Here is a 14,885-nt window from a genome sequence, read left to right as displayed (position 1 = left end):
CTTATGTGCCCTCTTGCTCAGCTGGTGCAGAGGTTCGGACTGAGATGTCATCATATGCATATGACACCCAGCTCTTCCTTCTGATGGATGGCACCCTGATTGTTGGATTATGCCCCAGAATCCTTAGCCAATGTTATCATCATTAGTATTGGAATTGTTATATGGAAATGTTACCGGATTTGTTATCACTAGTTACTGAAACCATTGTTACTATTGTATTCTGCTTGACATTATTGAATTACTTATCCCTATGTTCTATGCAAACCAGCCTGAGCTGCAAGGGAGGGTGGTATATAAGTCTAATCCTTATCCAATGTTCCTCTTTATATTTGTGAAACAGCCCTGGGGTGGAGAGTGTCCTGGCTGTCCGAGATGGAATAGCTTTGCTGGCCGCACCGTGATCGGCCCTCTCTCTCCAACCTACCTCCTTGTTCGCTCACTGGGGGGGGGGATTTCCTTCCCTTTGGCCTGCAAAGCACTCTCGCTGCCTTGCAGAAGGCTTTGCGGTCCAAAGGGAAGTGGCCGCAGCGAGGGAGGCGAAATTCCCTTCCCTTTGGGCCACAAAGCGAGGTGGCGAGAGGGGTTGGCAGGCCAAAGGGAAGCAGCTGCGGCGAGGGGGGGAGAATTCCCTTCCCTTTGGCCCACAGCCCACGCCACACTGGAGCCCTGGCATAGCGACAACAATGATGGCAGCCATGCCCAGGATCCCACCCTTGGGGGAAGCCTGCATGCCCCAAACTATAAAACCAATAGAGCAGCCATCCCCAGACTTCTGCCGTCAACCAGCACCAGCCCCATGGGTGAAGAAGCTTGCAGCAGCAGCCCCGGGAGCCACCAAGCCGGACAAGAACAAGCACAAGGTGAGCTGCAGCCATGGAGAATGGGGTGAGGTGAAAGCCAATGAAGATGGCAATGGGGAGGGTAAGGACCAATGTTAGGGATAGCCTGAGCACACAGAAGAGGGGAGGAACAATTATATAGTGACCATGTGTCCCAAAAATCCCGGGGGGGTTCTGACCCCAAGCCAAATGTCCCACGTCCTGGCCCATACTTTAAATGTCCCGCGAGCATCCATTGTCCCATTTGCTCAGCTCAGCTTGGCACCAGCCACCCCGCCTTCTCTGAGCGCAGCACCGCCCCACACACGTTCTTGGACTGGATAGGCTGCCGCTGGACTCTACCTTCTTTGCTTGGCGGTCCGTGGCAGCATGTGTGGCGAGCGAGGCAAGGTAAATCGGAGTGCTTTGTGTGGCCCGCAGCAGCACATGTGGCAAGCGAGGCTAGGGTGAGGCGACAAAGTGAATGGGGGTGCTTTGTGCAGTCCGTGGCAGCATGTTCGGCAAGCAAGGCGAGGGTGAGGGTGAAGCGGGCAGGAGAATCGGGTGGCTTTGTCTCAGCAGTCCGCACAGCAAGGATAAACCTGCTATCTCAAAGCCCCATCCCAGGCCACCCTAGCCCTGCCACACTCGCTCGCTCGCTCCCTCCCTCCCTCCCTCCTTCCACAGGTCCTCTCGACTCATGAGGTATCCCTGAGTCCTGAGCTCCGCGGCATGCCGGGCACTGCCCAGCCCGCCTGAATTGCTCCCCAGCACCAGGTAGTCAAAGGCGGTGGCGGAGGAGGAGGAAAGCACATGGAGCTGAGCCATGGCAGTGTGGCGGGCAAGCAGGGAAGCAGCTCTGGCGGGCGCTGAGGGGAAAGCTCAGGTATGGCCACCTCATCCCGGCCCCCTTCGCCACCAGCAAGAGGAGGCCCAGAGCAGCCTTCTCCAAAGGCGAGGGCGACGATGAGGGAGCCGCCCTTTGTTCTGGTTGGTGAAACGGCCAAGGAGCCTCTTGTGAGGCATGGAAAGAAGGAAGAAGGGAGGCAGACCTACAGGCCGCAGCAGGCCTGAGGTGGTGGGGGAACCATTTTTCTCTGAGGTGAATTTCCTTTCCTTGTGGGCCTCGCCACCCCCTCCTTGCTTCCCTTCTCTCCCGCAATGAGGCCATCTAATTTTGGGGCCATCTAGTCTAATAAGCTATTTTAAACCAGGTCGCTTTGTGAGGGGGCTGCCTGCTTGCTTTTGCAAGGCAGGCACAGCAGTTGTGGTCGCACTCGGCCATGCTCACCGGGTGGGAGCAAACCGCCCAGATCTCCACTTGGCCCGCCGCAGCCTCGGGAAGCGAGAGAGGGATGGCTCTCTCTCCCCGCTTTTGCCACACACCAGGAATTCCCCTGTCTGTTACTATTTTCTTTTATGGCATGCATATTGCTGTTTCTAACATTTAAAAAATTCAAGTAAAGTTTTTTCCATTTTTCTGCATTATTATAGTCAATAGATTGAGGCCCTTGGATGGTTGGTAGGAATCTTCTGGACATAGTATCTTGTTTAAATCCATTTGGGTTAAAGAAGTTGCTATCTTTAATCCACTCCTGTGGAGCGGATTAAATAAAGGAGTAAGGGCTGTTGGGGAGGAGTTAGGGTGGGCTCTGTCCGGAATAAAAACTCTGTGGAGAGAATCAGGAGCCGCGAAGCTCCTGATTCACTCCTCAGGGTGGGAATCCAGGGCCAAGTGGCCAATTGGGAGGCGCGCAAAGCGGCACTCCAGGGCCAAGTGGCCAATGGTTTGTCTAGGAAACATGTACTTTTGAATATCCCAGGCAACTGCAGAGTGGTCTCTGAGGTCCACCACCACTAACAACGGCCACTTTTTCCTAGCTGGGGACCTGTGCTTTTTACTTAAAGACACAGGAGGTCTTATTGGGGGATTTACAGAGGAACGTTTCTTCAACGGGCCTTTATCAGAACCGCTGTTTCAGAGAATTACAGCTTCAGTAAATATAAATCAAGAAAACCATTTGGTAAGAATTAGAAGTTTGCATACCCCAGGCTGAACTTATGAAGCTGCTTCAGACCATTGGTCCATCTGTTAGTATTGTCTACTCAGGTCAGCAGTGGCTCAGCAGGATCTCGGGCAGAGGTCTTGTACATCAGCTACTACTAAGTGGAGATGCTGTTGACTGAGCCTGGAACCCACTGCATGCCCAGCACACACGCTACCATTAAACCACTGAGCCCTTCCCATCATGTTTGGGTGGGACTTGAACACAGATTGTGATTGATACATTTTCAAATTTCTGAGAATTTAGTAACTTTTTGCAAGGTATTTTTATACCGTACTTAGACCCCTCAAGTATTAGGGAGTCACTTGAGACAGGGTAGAATAGAAATTTAAAGAATAAATAAATAAAATCTGCAAGAAAATATTGGATTTCTAAGAAAAAGGAGATTTGTTTAATTCTCAAATCTCTCATTTTCCTTTACATTTTTCTGTCCTGATGGTAAATGGTGACTGAGAACATTTCACTGGTCAATATGATCAGACTAGTGCCTGAAAGGGACACCTGTCCATTCCCAAGGACCTTTTATTTGCATGAACATAAACTTAAAAATGGCTTAGCTCTGTGCAGCATTTTTAGCCCTATGCTCCCCTATTTCCCCAGTCCTGTGAAACTAGGGTAAGAGATAGGAGGGAGGGGAATTCAGTAAATATAATGGCAACAGACAGGCCTTTGTGAGAGGGGAATTTTGCAGGTGAATCAGGGTAAAGGATGCTGTTGCAACGAATCAACGCATATTCATTGCAACTGTGTGTTTAAAAAAAAACTGTGCTTAAATTAAGCGATTTTGGCACTAGTGTTGCAGGAGTGTTGCAGATTGCTCACAACATCATGCTGAACGCAGTTTTAGTGGCGAAAACAAAATGTAAGACTATTAAAGTCTATTAAAGAATGGCCCTGCGATACCAAATATTTTCTCTTTTGGGAAGAAAGGTAAAGTTGGGCGTTGCACAAATAGATTAGTGGCTAATCTATTTTCTGTGTTGCTCTGGGAATCCAGTACATTTTGCAAGCATGTCTTTACACTGGCATTTTCTCTTCTGTTCTTCTCAACCTGAGGGCCGTTCTGCATTCATCCAAAATAGCACAATGGTTACTAATTGAAATCGCTACAGTTTTGCCATTATGCACAACGTCGTTGACAATCTGCAACACTCCTGAAACCGATCTGCAAAAAGCACTTCGTTGTAGCGCTTTCAGGGAAATCCCAAAAAGTGGATTCACCCTCCGGAAAGCGCTACACTCCTGCAACCAATCTGCAACACTAGCGGGAAAGTTCTGTGCGTTACCATTGTTGCGGTTTCTGCAAAGTCCCTCCCCCTGGCTCTCTCCTCTGATCTTCCGGCGAAGCGATCGCCATTTTTTTTTCTTGTTTACCCAGCGAGGCTTCCCTGGCTGCAGCCCCTCTGTTTAAAGTCACCAAGCACAAGCATCGCAGAGGCCTGTTTGCTGGTTTATTTTCACTTTATTTTTCACACTGTTTTTAGCCGAAAATCGCGCCTGTGAGGGGGGGGATTTTTTTTTCACTCGGGGGGAGTGTGGCAATGATGAAACGGCAGCTCAAACACCACCTGCTAGCTGGATGGGTCTCTCCGTTGCAACGAATCAATGCATATTCGTTGCAACGGGTGTGTTTTTTTAAAAAAACCTTCCTTAAAGGGAAAGGGGCTGTTTGGGAGCATGATAACGGCCGCCCATTGGCTGCTTGACGGACAGGGGCGGGTCACAGCTTAGCAATAGCGCTTCCTGGCTAGCGATTTTTGCAGAGACCGGAACCCTGTGGGAAATGATAGAAACGCAACTGGATTCCACTACAAAGGCAGGTATGCGTTACGCCGAATTCTACTATTTAAAATGGCGATTTTTCGTTCAGCAAACAATTTGCTACATGGATCCCGGTGCGAAATGGCCCTGAGTTTTGACTCTGCTAAACTCTTCTTGGAATTCCTGGTTTTGCTTACAACGTTGCTGGATTTCTAAAAATCTTGTTTTTGGCTATGAGTTTTGAGCTCATCTATTTCCTAATGCCAATCCTTAGGGGATTTAGAAGAAATTTCTGTGGGGCTAGTTCTTGTTTCCATCTCTGGCTGAGATCTGAGTATTTCTCTGGTTTTCTTCTTCCTCATGGCCTTAAAGGCACACATGAGCACAGATGTGGGGTGATTATCATACTGGGTCATGTCTACCCCAGTATTTCTAAGTTCCTGCCACAGAAAAATCTGGTCACTAATTTTATTCTGCCGCTGACGGACAGAATCTCTATTAGGTTTGGGATTGTTCTGGGGGAAGTTACTAGAAGAAAAAGCACTCTGTGGCTTATCCCTGTTTTGGGCAGGGGAAGGTGGCTGTGGGAACTCTGCCTGGTTGAGGGAGAGTCTCCCATATGCTAGGACCAGCTTGTCCAGAGGTTGCTTGTGGAAGTGGGCCATGTCCAGTCCAGCTATCCTGAGTCTAGCCCACAAGCACTTCTGAAGGGAAGTTTCTGGGGGCTGAGACTGTTTCTGGGCAAAGGGAAATGCCTGCTGAGGGTTCCCATGAGGGGTTGGGGGAGCAGCAGCTTGGGTGCCAAGAGAAGACTCTGCCCTTTGGCCAGAGGGGTTCTTCCTGGCTCTAAAGCTGCTGCTTCTCCTGTTCTTTCTGATCTCACAGAATCACAGAATCACAGAATCATAGAGTTGGAAGGGGCCATACAGGCCATCTAGTCCAACCCCCTGCTCAACGCAGGATCAGCCCAAAGCATCCTAAAGCATCCAAGAAAAGTATGTATCCAACCTTTGCTTGAAGTGACAACCTTTCAAATACTTAAAGAGGGCTATCATGTCCCCTCTCAACCTCCTTTTCTCCAGGCTGAACATTCCCAAGTCACTCAACCTATCTTCATAGGGCTTGGTCCCTTGACACCAGATCATCCTTGTCGCTCTCCTCTGTACCCTTTCAATTTTATCTACGTCCTTCTTTAAGTGAGGCCTCCAGAACTGCACACAGTACTCCAGGTGTGGTCTGACCAGTGCCATATACAATGGGACTATGACATCTTGTGATTTTGATGTGATGCCCCTCTTGATACAGCCCAAAATGGCATTTGCCTTTTTTTACTGCTGCATCACACTGCCTGCTCATGTTTAGTTTACAGTCCACAAGTACCCCAAGGTCTCGTTCACACACAGTGTTACCTAGAAGCGTATCCCCATTCCAGTAGGCATGCTTTTCATTTTTCTGACCCAGATGCAGAACTTTACACTTATCTTTATTAAATTGTATCTTGTTCTCATTTGCCCATTTTTCCATTGTGTTCAGATCTTGTTGAACTCTGTCTCTATCTTCTGGAGTATTTGCCAGTCCTCCCCATTTGATGTCATCTGCAAACTTGTTGTGCCATCTCTTGTCGCTCCACGCAGTCACCCTGGGTGGTCCGCTGAACCGACTCAGTTTGGACTGGATTTACAGGGGGCAGATTTACCAGTCAGGGTTTACTGGTAGACTGCTAACAGCCTCCTCTGGCAAGGGCTCAGATGGAACCAAACTTGGCAGATTGGAAGGCCATTAGGGCAAATGACAGAGATCAGGGCATTCTGGATCCCTAATCTCTTTTTCAGGGCTTCTGTTTCCCTGTGGTGTGTGTCACGACTGACTTGTGCATGCTTGGCCACATTGTTCTCAACTAGGAACTGTGTAGCTCCCTTGATCTTAACTAGTTCTTCTAGTTCAAGAATGCGAGCTTCTGCTGACTCAGCTCTCTGCCCCGTGGATTCCTGATCTCATCGCTGAGATGGAGAATGTGAGATTCACGCTGTTCAAGGAGGTCAGACAGCTGAGCCTCCCTTTGTTCATGCTGCTCTGTCAGAAGGCTGTCCTTCTCAGCGAGCAGTTCATCCTTCTCATCCAGGACACACTGTTGTGCAGTGATGTGAGCTACACTGTCCTGGAGGGCCATAAACAAACCCCAAGCGGCATAAGAGTTCTTGCTGCCACTTCCTAACTTCCTGTTCTTACACCATTCCTCAAAAACTTATGTGAGGGTTTCCAGTGGGTTGGAGTTCTTGAAAGCTCCAGGACGCCATGGATTCTGCCCTCCTTTCTTGGTCACCCAAACAGTTAGTCTGTCAGCCTGTTCCCAGTGGGCAACAAGGCTGGACAAAGTAAACTTGGATGCCATTTCTCCAACTTTCAGGGACAGGAGCACTGTTTCTCTGGCTTCCTGCAGCTGAGCACAGAAGGAAAGAACTTGAAGGTGGTCTGCGACTTCTATATCCTTCAAAGCAGCAGAGGAAAGAGGGAGAGGAACCCGTAGAGTTACGCTCTCACAGGGCTGGCTAGCTTTTCTTTGACTGAGCTCTCTCAGTTCAGGGGAAAAAACTACCAAAAGCCAATCTGTTGGCTGATTTTTCAAATTGAGATTGCCGGAGCGCCCTCAATTCTAAGGAAAATCACCAAAACCTGGAGGTGCCGGCTAATTTATGTGCTAGGATTGCCTGTGCTTTCCTGAGCACAGGAAAATTATCAAACCCTCAACTTTCAGGGACAGGGTCACTGTATTTCTGGCTTCCTGCAGCTGAGCAAGCAAGCACAGAGGAATGAGCTTAGGGTCTGCCACGACTAGCCTCTTAAGAAGCGGAGGAGAGAGGGAGAGGAGCCCGTAGAGTTACGCTGTCACGGGTGTGGCTAGTTTTACTTTTGACTGAGATGGCCTGGGCTCTCTCAGTTCAGGGGGAAACTATCAAAAGCCTGTCAGCTGGCTGATTTTTCTAACTGAGATTGCCGGAGCGCCCTCAATCCTAGGAAAACCACCAAAAACCTGAGGATACTTGGCTAATTTTATTTGGTTAGGATTGCCAGTGCTTTCCTGAACATGGGGAAAATTACCAAAACCTCCTCTGCGGAGCTTCGCAAAGCCCGCTCAAGTTTAGTGCCACTCTCGACACTCGAACTTCACTGCCTGCTTTCACAGGGCAGTTTTGTGCTACAGAGAGCGACTCTGCTTGCACAGATTTTAGCAGTAGGGGGATTTTCCTGGTCCTTCCTATGGCTAAGAGGAATTTTTTAACTCAGCCTTCCATCCTTCCGAGGTCGGTAAAATGAGTACCCAGCTTGCTGGGGGGTAAACGGTAATGACTGGGGAAGGCACTGGCAACCCACCCCGTATTGAGTCTGCCATGAAAACGCTGGAGGGCGTCACCCCAAGGGTCAGACATGACTCGGTGCTTGCACAGGGGATACCTTTACCTTTACCTTTAAGCCTGGGGCGAACGCCCACGTGATCCACCATAATCTGTTACCCAAATTGCGTGTACACGTGTCCTCAGACGTGTGTACTTAAGCTTGTGGGAAAGATTAGCCCCAATGCAGTGAGAGAGGGGTAACTTAGGGTGTTTCCGCACAAGGACCAATGTTGCCAATTGGTCCCGCAAAGCAGAAACGCTATTTTTAAAAGTGCAATCTCGGCGTTACGCATACCTGCTTTTTTAGTGGAATCCAGTAGCGTTTCATTCATTTCCCACAGGTTTCCAGTCTTACAAAAATCGCTAAACAGGAAGCGATTTTTCCTGTGCTTTGTCCCACCCCTGGCCATCGTCAAACAAACAGCCAATGGACGGTTGTTATCATGCTCCGGGAAAGCCCCTTTCCCTTTAGGTAAAGGAAAAGGTATCCCCTGTGCAAGCACCGAGTCATGTCTGACCCTTGGGGTGATGCCTTCTAGCGTTTTCATGGCAGACTCAATACGGGGTGGTTTGCCAGTGCCTTCCCCAGTCATTACCGTTTACCCCCCAGCAAGCTGGGTACTCATTTTACCGACCTCGGAAGGATGGAAGGCTGAGTCAACCTTGAGCTGGCTGCTGGGATTGAACTCCCAGCCTCATGGGCAAAGCTTTCAGACGGCTGCCTTACCACTCTGCGCCACAAGAGGCTCTTTCCCTTTCCCTTTAAGAAAAGTTAAAAAAAAAACACACACACACACACACGTTGCAGTGAATATGCCTTGATTCTCCCTAACAAACGGACCCATCTAGCTGGCAGCTGGCATGTGAGCTGGCGATTCATCGTTGCCACGCTCCCCCGAGTGAAAAGAAAAATCTCCCCCCCCCCCCTGCATGGGCGCGATTTTCGAAAATAAAGGGAACTTGCAAACAGTGCTGTGTTGTGTTTGGGGACTTAGGGGAGCTTTAAAGCACTTCTGTGGAGGGACTGTAGCCGGAGAAGCCTCTCTGGGTGAATGAAGGCTCGCCGGTTCGTTGCTTTCTGCTCGCTCCAAGAAAAAAAAATGGCAATCGCTTCGCCAGAAGATCGGAGGAGAGAACCAGGGGGAGGGACTTTGCTGGAACTGCAACAATGGGAACTCACAGGTCTTTTTCGCTAGTGTTGCAGATTGTTTGCAAGACTGTAGTGCTTTTCGGAGGGTGAAAAGCACTACCCCGAGGCACCTCGGTCAGGCAAAGGCCGTCATTCCAAACCTAAGGCAGAGAGCAAGGGCCATTGCGCACAGTGCTAATGTTGCCGAAGTGTTACCATTGTGTAACATTATTTATTTTTCGTTATTCACGACGTCGTACACAATCTGCAACACTCCTGCAACAGTCGCGCAAAAAACGCTTTGTTGTAGCGATTTTCAGGGAATCGGGAAAAGTGGATTCCCCCCCCAAAAAAAATCGCTAGACTCTTGAGAACAACCTGCAACACATCCGATGAAGACATGTGCATTCTCAATGTTGCATTACGGATAAGTTCTTTCTCCCCCTCTGCCCCCCAAGCTTCCGGGAGAGGGCAGGAGACGGCTTTTTTTTTTTAACTTCCGGGAGTAACGCAGATGCGATCACGCAGCTCCATAATCCAAGGGGAATGAAGAGACAAAGGTCAGTACCCACTTTGATATTTAACAATGTATCCCATGTCCCAAGCATAATCCCTAAATGTATTATACGGTGGTCTTGTGAGAGGGGGATATTTTTTATGTATTAGTAGAACACACAGGAGTAACGCACACGTGAGCACACGGCTCCTTAAACAAAGGGGAATGGATTGACAGAGGTATGGTAGCAATAGATTGGCAATCACTTTGAAATTCAACCACGTTTTTTTCCTAAATGTTTAATACACTGTTCATGTGAAAGGGGGATGTTTTTGTTTCTTGGCAGCACAAACAGGAGTAACGCACACGCAAGCAATCGTCTCCTTAAACAAAAGGGGAATGTAGATTCAATGGGTTTTAATCTACATGCTGACAATGACCTTGGTCTGGTGATTAGTGCCTCTTTTCAAAAGTCTCTTCATGGGTCTGTGTTTCAGAACTCTTTCGCATTTGATATTTAACAGTACACATTGCCATTTTGTAGATAGCGGTGTGTAGGTTCGTCTTCGCGGTTGCTTTCCCGCGGGAATTTCAAACAAATCACATGACGCACGAGCTCCAATCAAGACATGCCAGACAGCATTCAAACCAATCAGTAGTCAACGTTCCCGCCCTTGAGCGGAAAGAAAGAATTGTGGCTAGCACACTCCTCTGCACCTCCATTTTCCTCCTGCGGCAGCCGAATCAAGATGGACTCTGCATCACGATCCTCATCCGTTCAGGGCGCCGGCAGAGGACCCACCTGGAGGGAGTCTGAAATCCGGGATTTAATGGCCATTTTCTCGGAAGAATTCAGGACTCATTCAGGTCTTCCCATTGTAACCGGGAAGTGTTTGAGCAGGTAGCTATGAAGATAAGACAGCTTGGCCACCAAAAGACTGGTCTAGAGTGCCGGTCTAAAACCAAGACCATGCACACAGAATACATGCGCTGCATTGCCCACAATAAGAAATTGGGAAAAGTGTGGGAAAAGTGACCTGCCCGTTTTACGAAGTGCAGCATGCACTGTATGGGGAGGGCGAGGGCGATGGGAGGCCAAAGTGGGTGGGAAGAAGCCTGAAGGTAGTCAGGTGGCCTGCCCCACCATGAATAGAGCCTTCTCAGGAGAGTGATCTAGAAGAGGGACCATCCACCGGTAGGATCCAGCAGCCAGTTCTGCAACAACGAGGGGGAACAGATCTGCTAACTGTAGACGTCCTTGCAATTATCAACGGAGAGGAGGAGATTGTTATTCCCCAAACGGCCCTCCCCTCGGGTAAGCTTCCTTCTCTTGCTGCTGTGCTTAGGTTACTATTTCTAGGTTGGAAACGTTAATTCGTTGCAACGCTTCCCTTAGCCTCGGCCTGTTCGGGGTGCTGCTATCCCATGCTTTCCAAAGTTATCCCAGCTTCCACTAATATGAGCTTGGGTGAGGGGGAGACCTTACTGATTTTCCCTTTTCTCCATTCCAATAGAAACGCAGCTGGATGGCCCACAGACTGTTTCCCCAACAGAAGCCAACACCCAGGATCAGGACCCAGATAGTGACTCTGGAGCCTCTACACAAATAGGTACCGTATTTGCCGGCATATAAGACTGGGCATATAAGACGACCCCCCAATATTTCCACTCAAAATACAGTACTATGGGCCACTATGGGCAGCTATGTCTATCCCAACTGAAGTGCACCCGGCGTATAAGACAACCCCCCCACTTGGAGGCATGTTTTTCAGGGGGGGAAAGTAGTCTTATACGCCAGCAAATACTGTATGTATTTTCTATTGTTTTCTTAGGGGGGTGGGGACAAGGTGAGTACTGGGATTTGCCTTTGTGTGGTCACCCAAGTCACTGAGTTGGATGACTGAGGTGGAAGGGGTTTCTAAAGAAAATATGTTTTATGGAACCATTCCTTGAACCTGCAGATTGTGTATCTGGGACTCAGCAAACCCAAGCACGTGCACCAAGGAGACCATTAACCCAACTGGAAAGGGAAAGACCAGCAGGTAAGTGTTGAGGAAAGCCTTTTATATGTTCGTTAACATGATGTTCATGCATCTGGTTGTGTTAAAACGGGATGCACCAACTCATGGGTGTGCCTACTGCATGTGGTCTTAAGGGGGGGGGGGAGTTTGTCTTGATAAGTGCCTTGCGCTGATACTAAAGCCTGATCTTGTGTTTTCAGAGCAACACTCTGATGAGCACTCAGAGGAGGAGGGTGGTGGACAGCCCAGAGACATGGTGCCAGACCCAAGGGACCAAAGAGGGACTCTTTCAGCAGAAGAGAGACTGCAAAGAGAACGCAGGAGGCAGCGACGGGTTGCCCTGCTGACAAATGTTGGGCAGAGGCTGCTGGAACAAGCAGAGGAGGACATGAGACACTCTCGCGCCTTTGAGCAGGCCATGCTCCGCTTCGAGGAAAACCACTGCCAGATGGAGAGGGAGGAGGCCATGCTGAGGAGGGAGGAGGGAGGAGGGAAGGCTGCTGAGGGAGGTTTTTGCTTCATGCAGCGATTCTCTTTGGGGTACAGTGGAATCCATGAACAGACTTGCAGATGCTGCTGAGAGGGTGGCTGCAGTTATTGAGGCGAGAGAAGCCAGGGAGAGTGCAAATCCGCCTCAAAGTAATGCTGCCCTTACTCCGCCACCCCCACCAACCCCACCAACCCCATCATGCAGCACGGGCACCCAAACAAGGCGAAGACCAGCCCCGGGGAACAGGAGAGTAAAGCCTAGGGAACCATATTCACCGTCTTAGTTCCCTACAAATGTACATGCCAACCATCAATGTTTACAAAAATAAAGGGTTTTTTTTTTGGAGGTTTGGAAGTTTGGTTCATTTTTAAATCTTTTAATGCTTTAAAACGTGGAATTGTTGCAACGCTTGCCTTTCTTAAGCTTAACCTCGTTCTCTGGCCAGGCTAGCCCAGCTTCCACTAATATGGGCTTGGGTGTGGGAGGGGGGGTTTCCCTTTTCCATTCACATAGGAGTGGGATTGCAGGGTGGGGGGGGGAGTTTTGCAGTGTTATGGGTTGTAGATTCTGACAAGGAAAGGGGTAACAGATTAAGGGTTAATCTGTTGAGGCCTTATAGGGGAACACAAGAAGAAGCAAGGAGACATACCAATTTTTTATAGAACAATTAACATTTATTTTAAACAGTAAAGCCAAACCCTCCCTCCCATCCACATTCCCTGACAAAGTTCAATAAATCCCCTCACTTCCCCAACAGTATAACCCCACCCAACAAACCACACAAAATATCAATCAAAAAGTAATATTTAATCAAAAACCTGATGTTCCCTCTCCCGCATCTCCCTCCCCTCCATCCCCTTTTCTTCTTTTGGCTTCTGCACCCTTCCCCTTGCCCTTGTCCTTCCCCTGGCCAGCCTTTCTTTTTCCATTTTCTGGCTGAGCATCTCCCTTTTCCTCCCCCACCCCTGGCATGGCTTTGAGCTGTCGGCTCATTCAGTTGATCATGCCCACCGCCTTCCTCTCCCACGATGCCCTAGCCGCTTCCTTTTCTTTCTTCTCCTTTTCTGTTGAGAAAAAAAATCATATAGTGCGTAGCGACATGTTACATTACTTGATGGTTTCTAATATTGTGCCTGCACACGACAAAGGTTGCAACCAACTTACCCTCCTTGTCTAGCCGTGTGCTGAGCTCTGCCAGGACAGCATCCTGCCAACTCACACGCGACTGCAGCGTGTTAACTGGAGAGGGGGGTACAATAAAAAAAGGATTGATCACTAAAGGATCTAGAATTAGCTCCAGTTCTAATTGTTAAAGAACAAAACTGCAAGCTCACTTAAGGTCTCGCAGACCTCCTTGTGTCCACCCAGCGAGCATTCAAGCTCCTTACTGGACTGGAGATTGTTAACTACAAAGGGTGGAGAAAAAGAGAATCAATTGGTTTTCTTGGGTTTAGATGTTTTACATGGGCTTTTCGCACGCCTTCAAAATCGCACAATGGTTGCCAATTGAAAACGCTACTGATTTGCCATTATGCACAACGTCGTTGACAATCTGCCACACACCTGAAACCGATCCGCAAAAAGCGCTTCCTTGTAGCGCTTTCAGGGAAATCCCCAAAAGTGGATTCACCCTCCGGAAAGCGCTACACTCCTGCAACCAATCTGCAACACTAGGGGGAAAGTTCTGTGCGTTACCATTGTTGTGGTTTCTACAAAGTCCCTCCTCCTGGCTCTCTCCTCTGATCTTCCGGCGAAGCGATCGCCATTTTTTTTTTCTCCGAGCGAGCGGAGTTCAACCCACCAGCGAGCCTCTGTTTGGAGGCTTCCCCGGCTTCAGTCCCTCCCCAGAGCTGTTTAGTCACTAAGCACAAACAACAGAGAAGCCCGTTTGCTGATGTATTTTCCCTTTATTTTTTACACTGTTTTCGGCCGAAAATCGGGCCCGTGAGGGAGGGTGATTTTTTTTTTCACTTGGGGGGAGCGTGGCAACGATGAAACAACAGCTCAAACACACCTGCCAGCTGATGGTTCTCTCCGTTGCAACGAATCAACACATATTCGTTGCAATGGGTGTGTTTAAAAAAAAAAACCTTTCTTAAAGGGAAAGGGGCTGTTTGGGAGCATGCTAACGGCTGCCCATTGGCTGCTTGACGGCCAGGGGCGGGACGAGCTCGGCAATAGCGCTTCCTTTCTAGCGATTTTTGCTGAGACCAGAAGCCTGTGGGAAACGCTGGAAACGCAACTGGATTCCACTACAAAGTCAGGTATGCATAATGACGAATTCCACTATTTTAAATGGCGATTTTTCGTTCAGCAAACAATTTGCTACAAGGATCCCGGTGCAGAAAGCCCCACAGTCTCCTATCCTCCTCTCACCCCTTGTGGCTGAATGCTCACCCATGGCCTCAGACCTCTCCTTGCTCCTGTCCAGCTCCAGGACTCGGGCTTGCAGTGTTTCATCTGTTTGTTTGTTTTTTTGGGTGGGGGGTTATTAGTAAAGATAATAGGATTTCCAGTATGAATGCATGGATAACAGCAAGCACAGTTAAGACTCTTACATATAGCATGGGCAGAGGTGGAAGGCTGGTCCTCATGGCCAACAGCAGCATCCTCCCTTTCTGGTCTCCCGGAGATCATCTTGCTTGGGGACATTGTCGCTGTGTAGGGGAACAGAGGGGAATGTGAAACAACATCTAGCAATGTACAGTG

General features: G+C 49.0%; 1 protein-coding gene across 1 annotated transcript; it reads left to right on the top strand.

The window, feature by feature from the left end:
* The first annotated feature begins 683 nt into the window (after window positions 1–683).
* Window positions 684–12,266, top strand: LOC143831165 (uncharacterized). Its single transcript, XM_077324242.1, has 4 exons — window positions 684–921; window positions 11,180–11,275; window positions 11,627–11,707; window positions 11,887–12,266. The coding sequence occupies exons 1-4, from the start codon at window positions 684–686 to the stop codon at window positions 12,264–12,266; spliced, it is 795 nt and encodes a 264-aa protein (XP_077180357.1).
* Window positions 12,267–14,885: the final 2,619 nt, after the last annotated feature.

The sequence above is a fragment of the Paroedura picta genome, chromosome 3, assembly GCF_049243985.1.
Source record: "Paroedura picta isolate Pp20150507F chromosome 3, Ppicta_v3.0, whole genome shotgun sequence".
NCBI classification, from domain to species: Eukaryota; Metazoa; Chordata; class Lepidosauria; order Squamata; family Gekkonidae; genus Paroedura; species Paroedura picta.
This window is presented reverse-complemented; position numbering and strand designations above follow the sequence as displayed.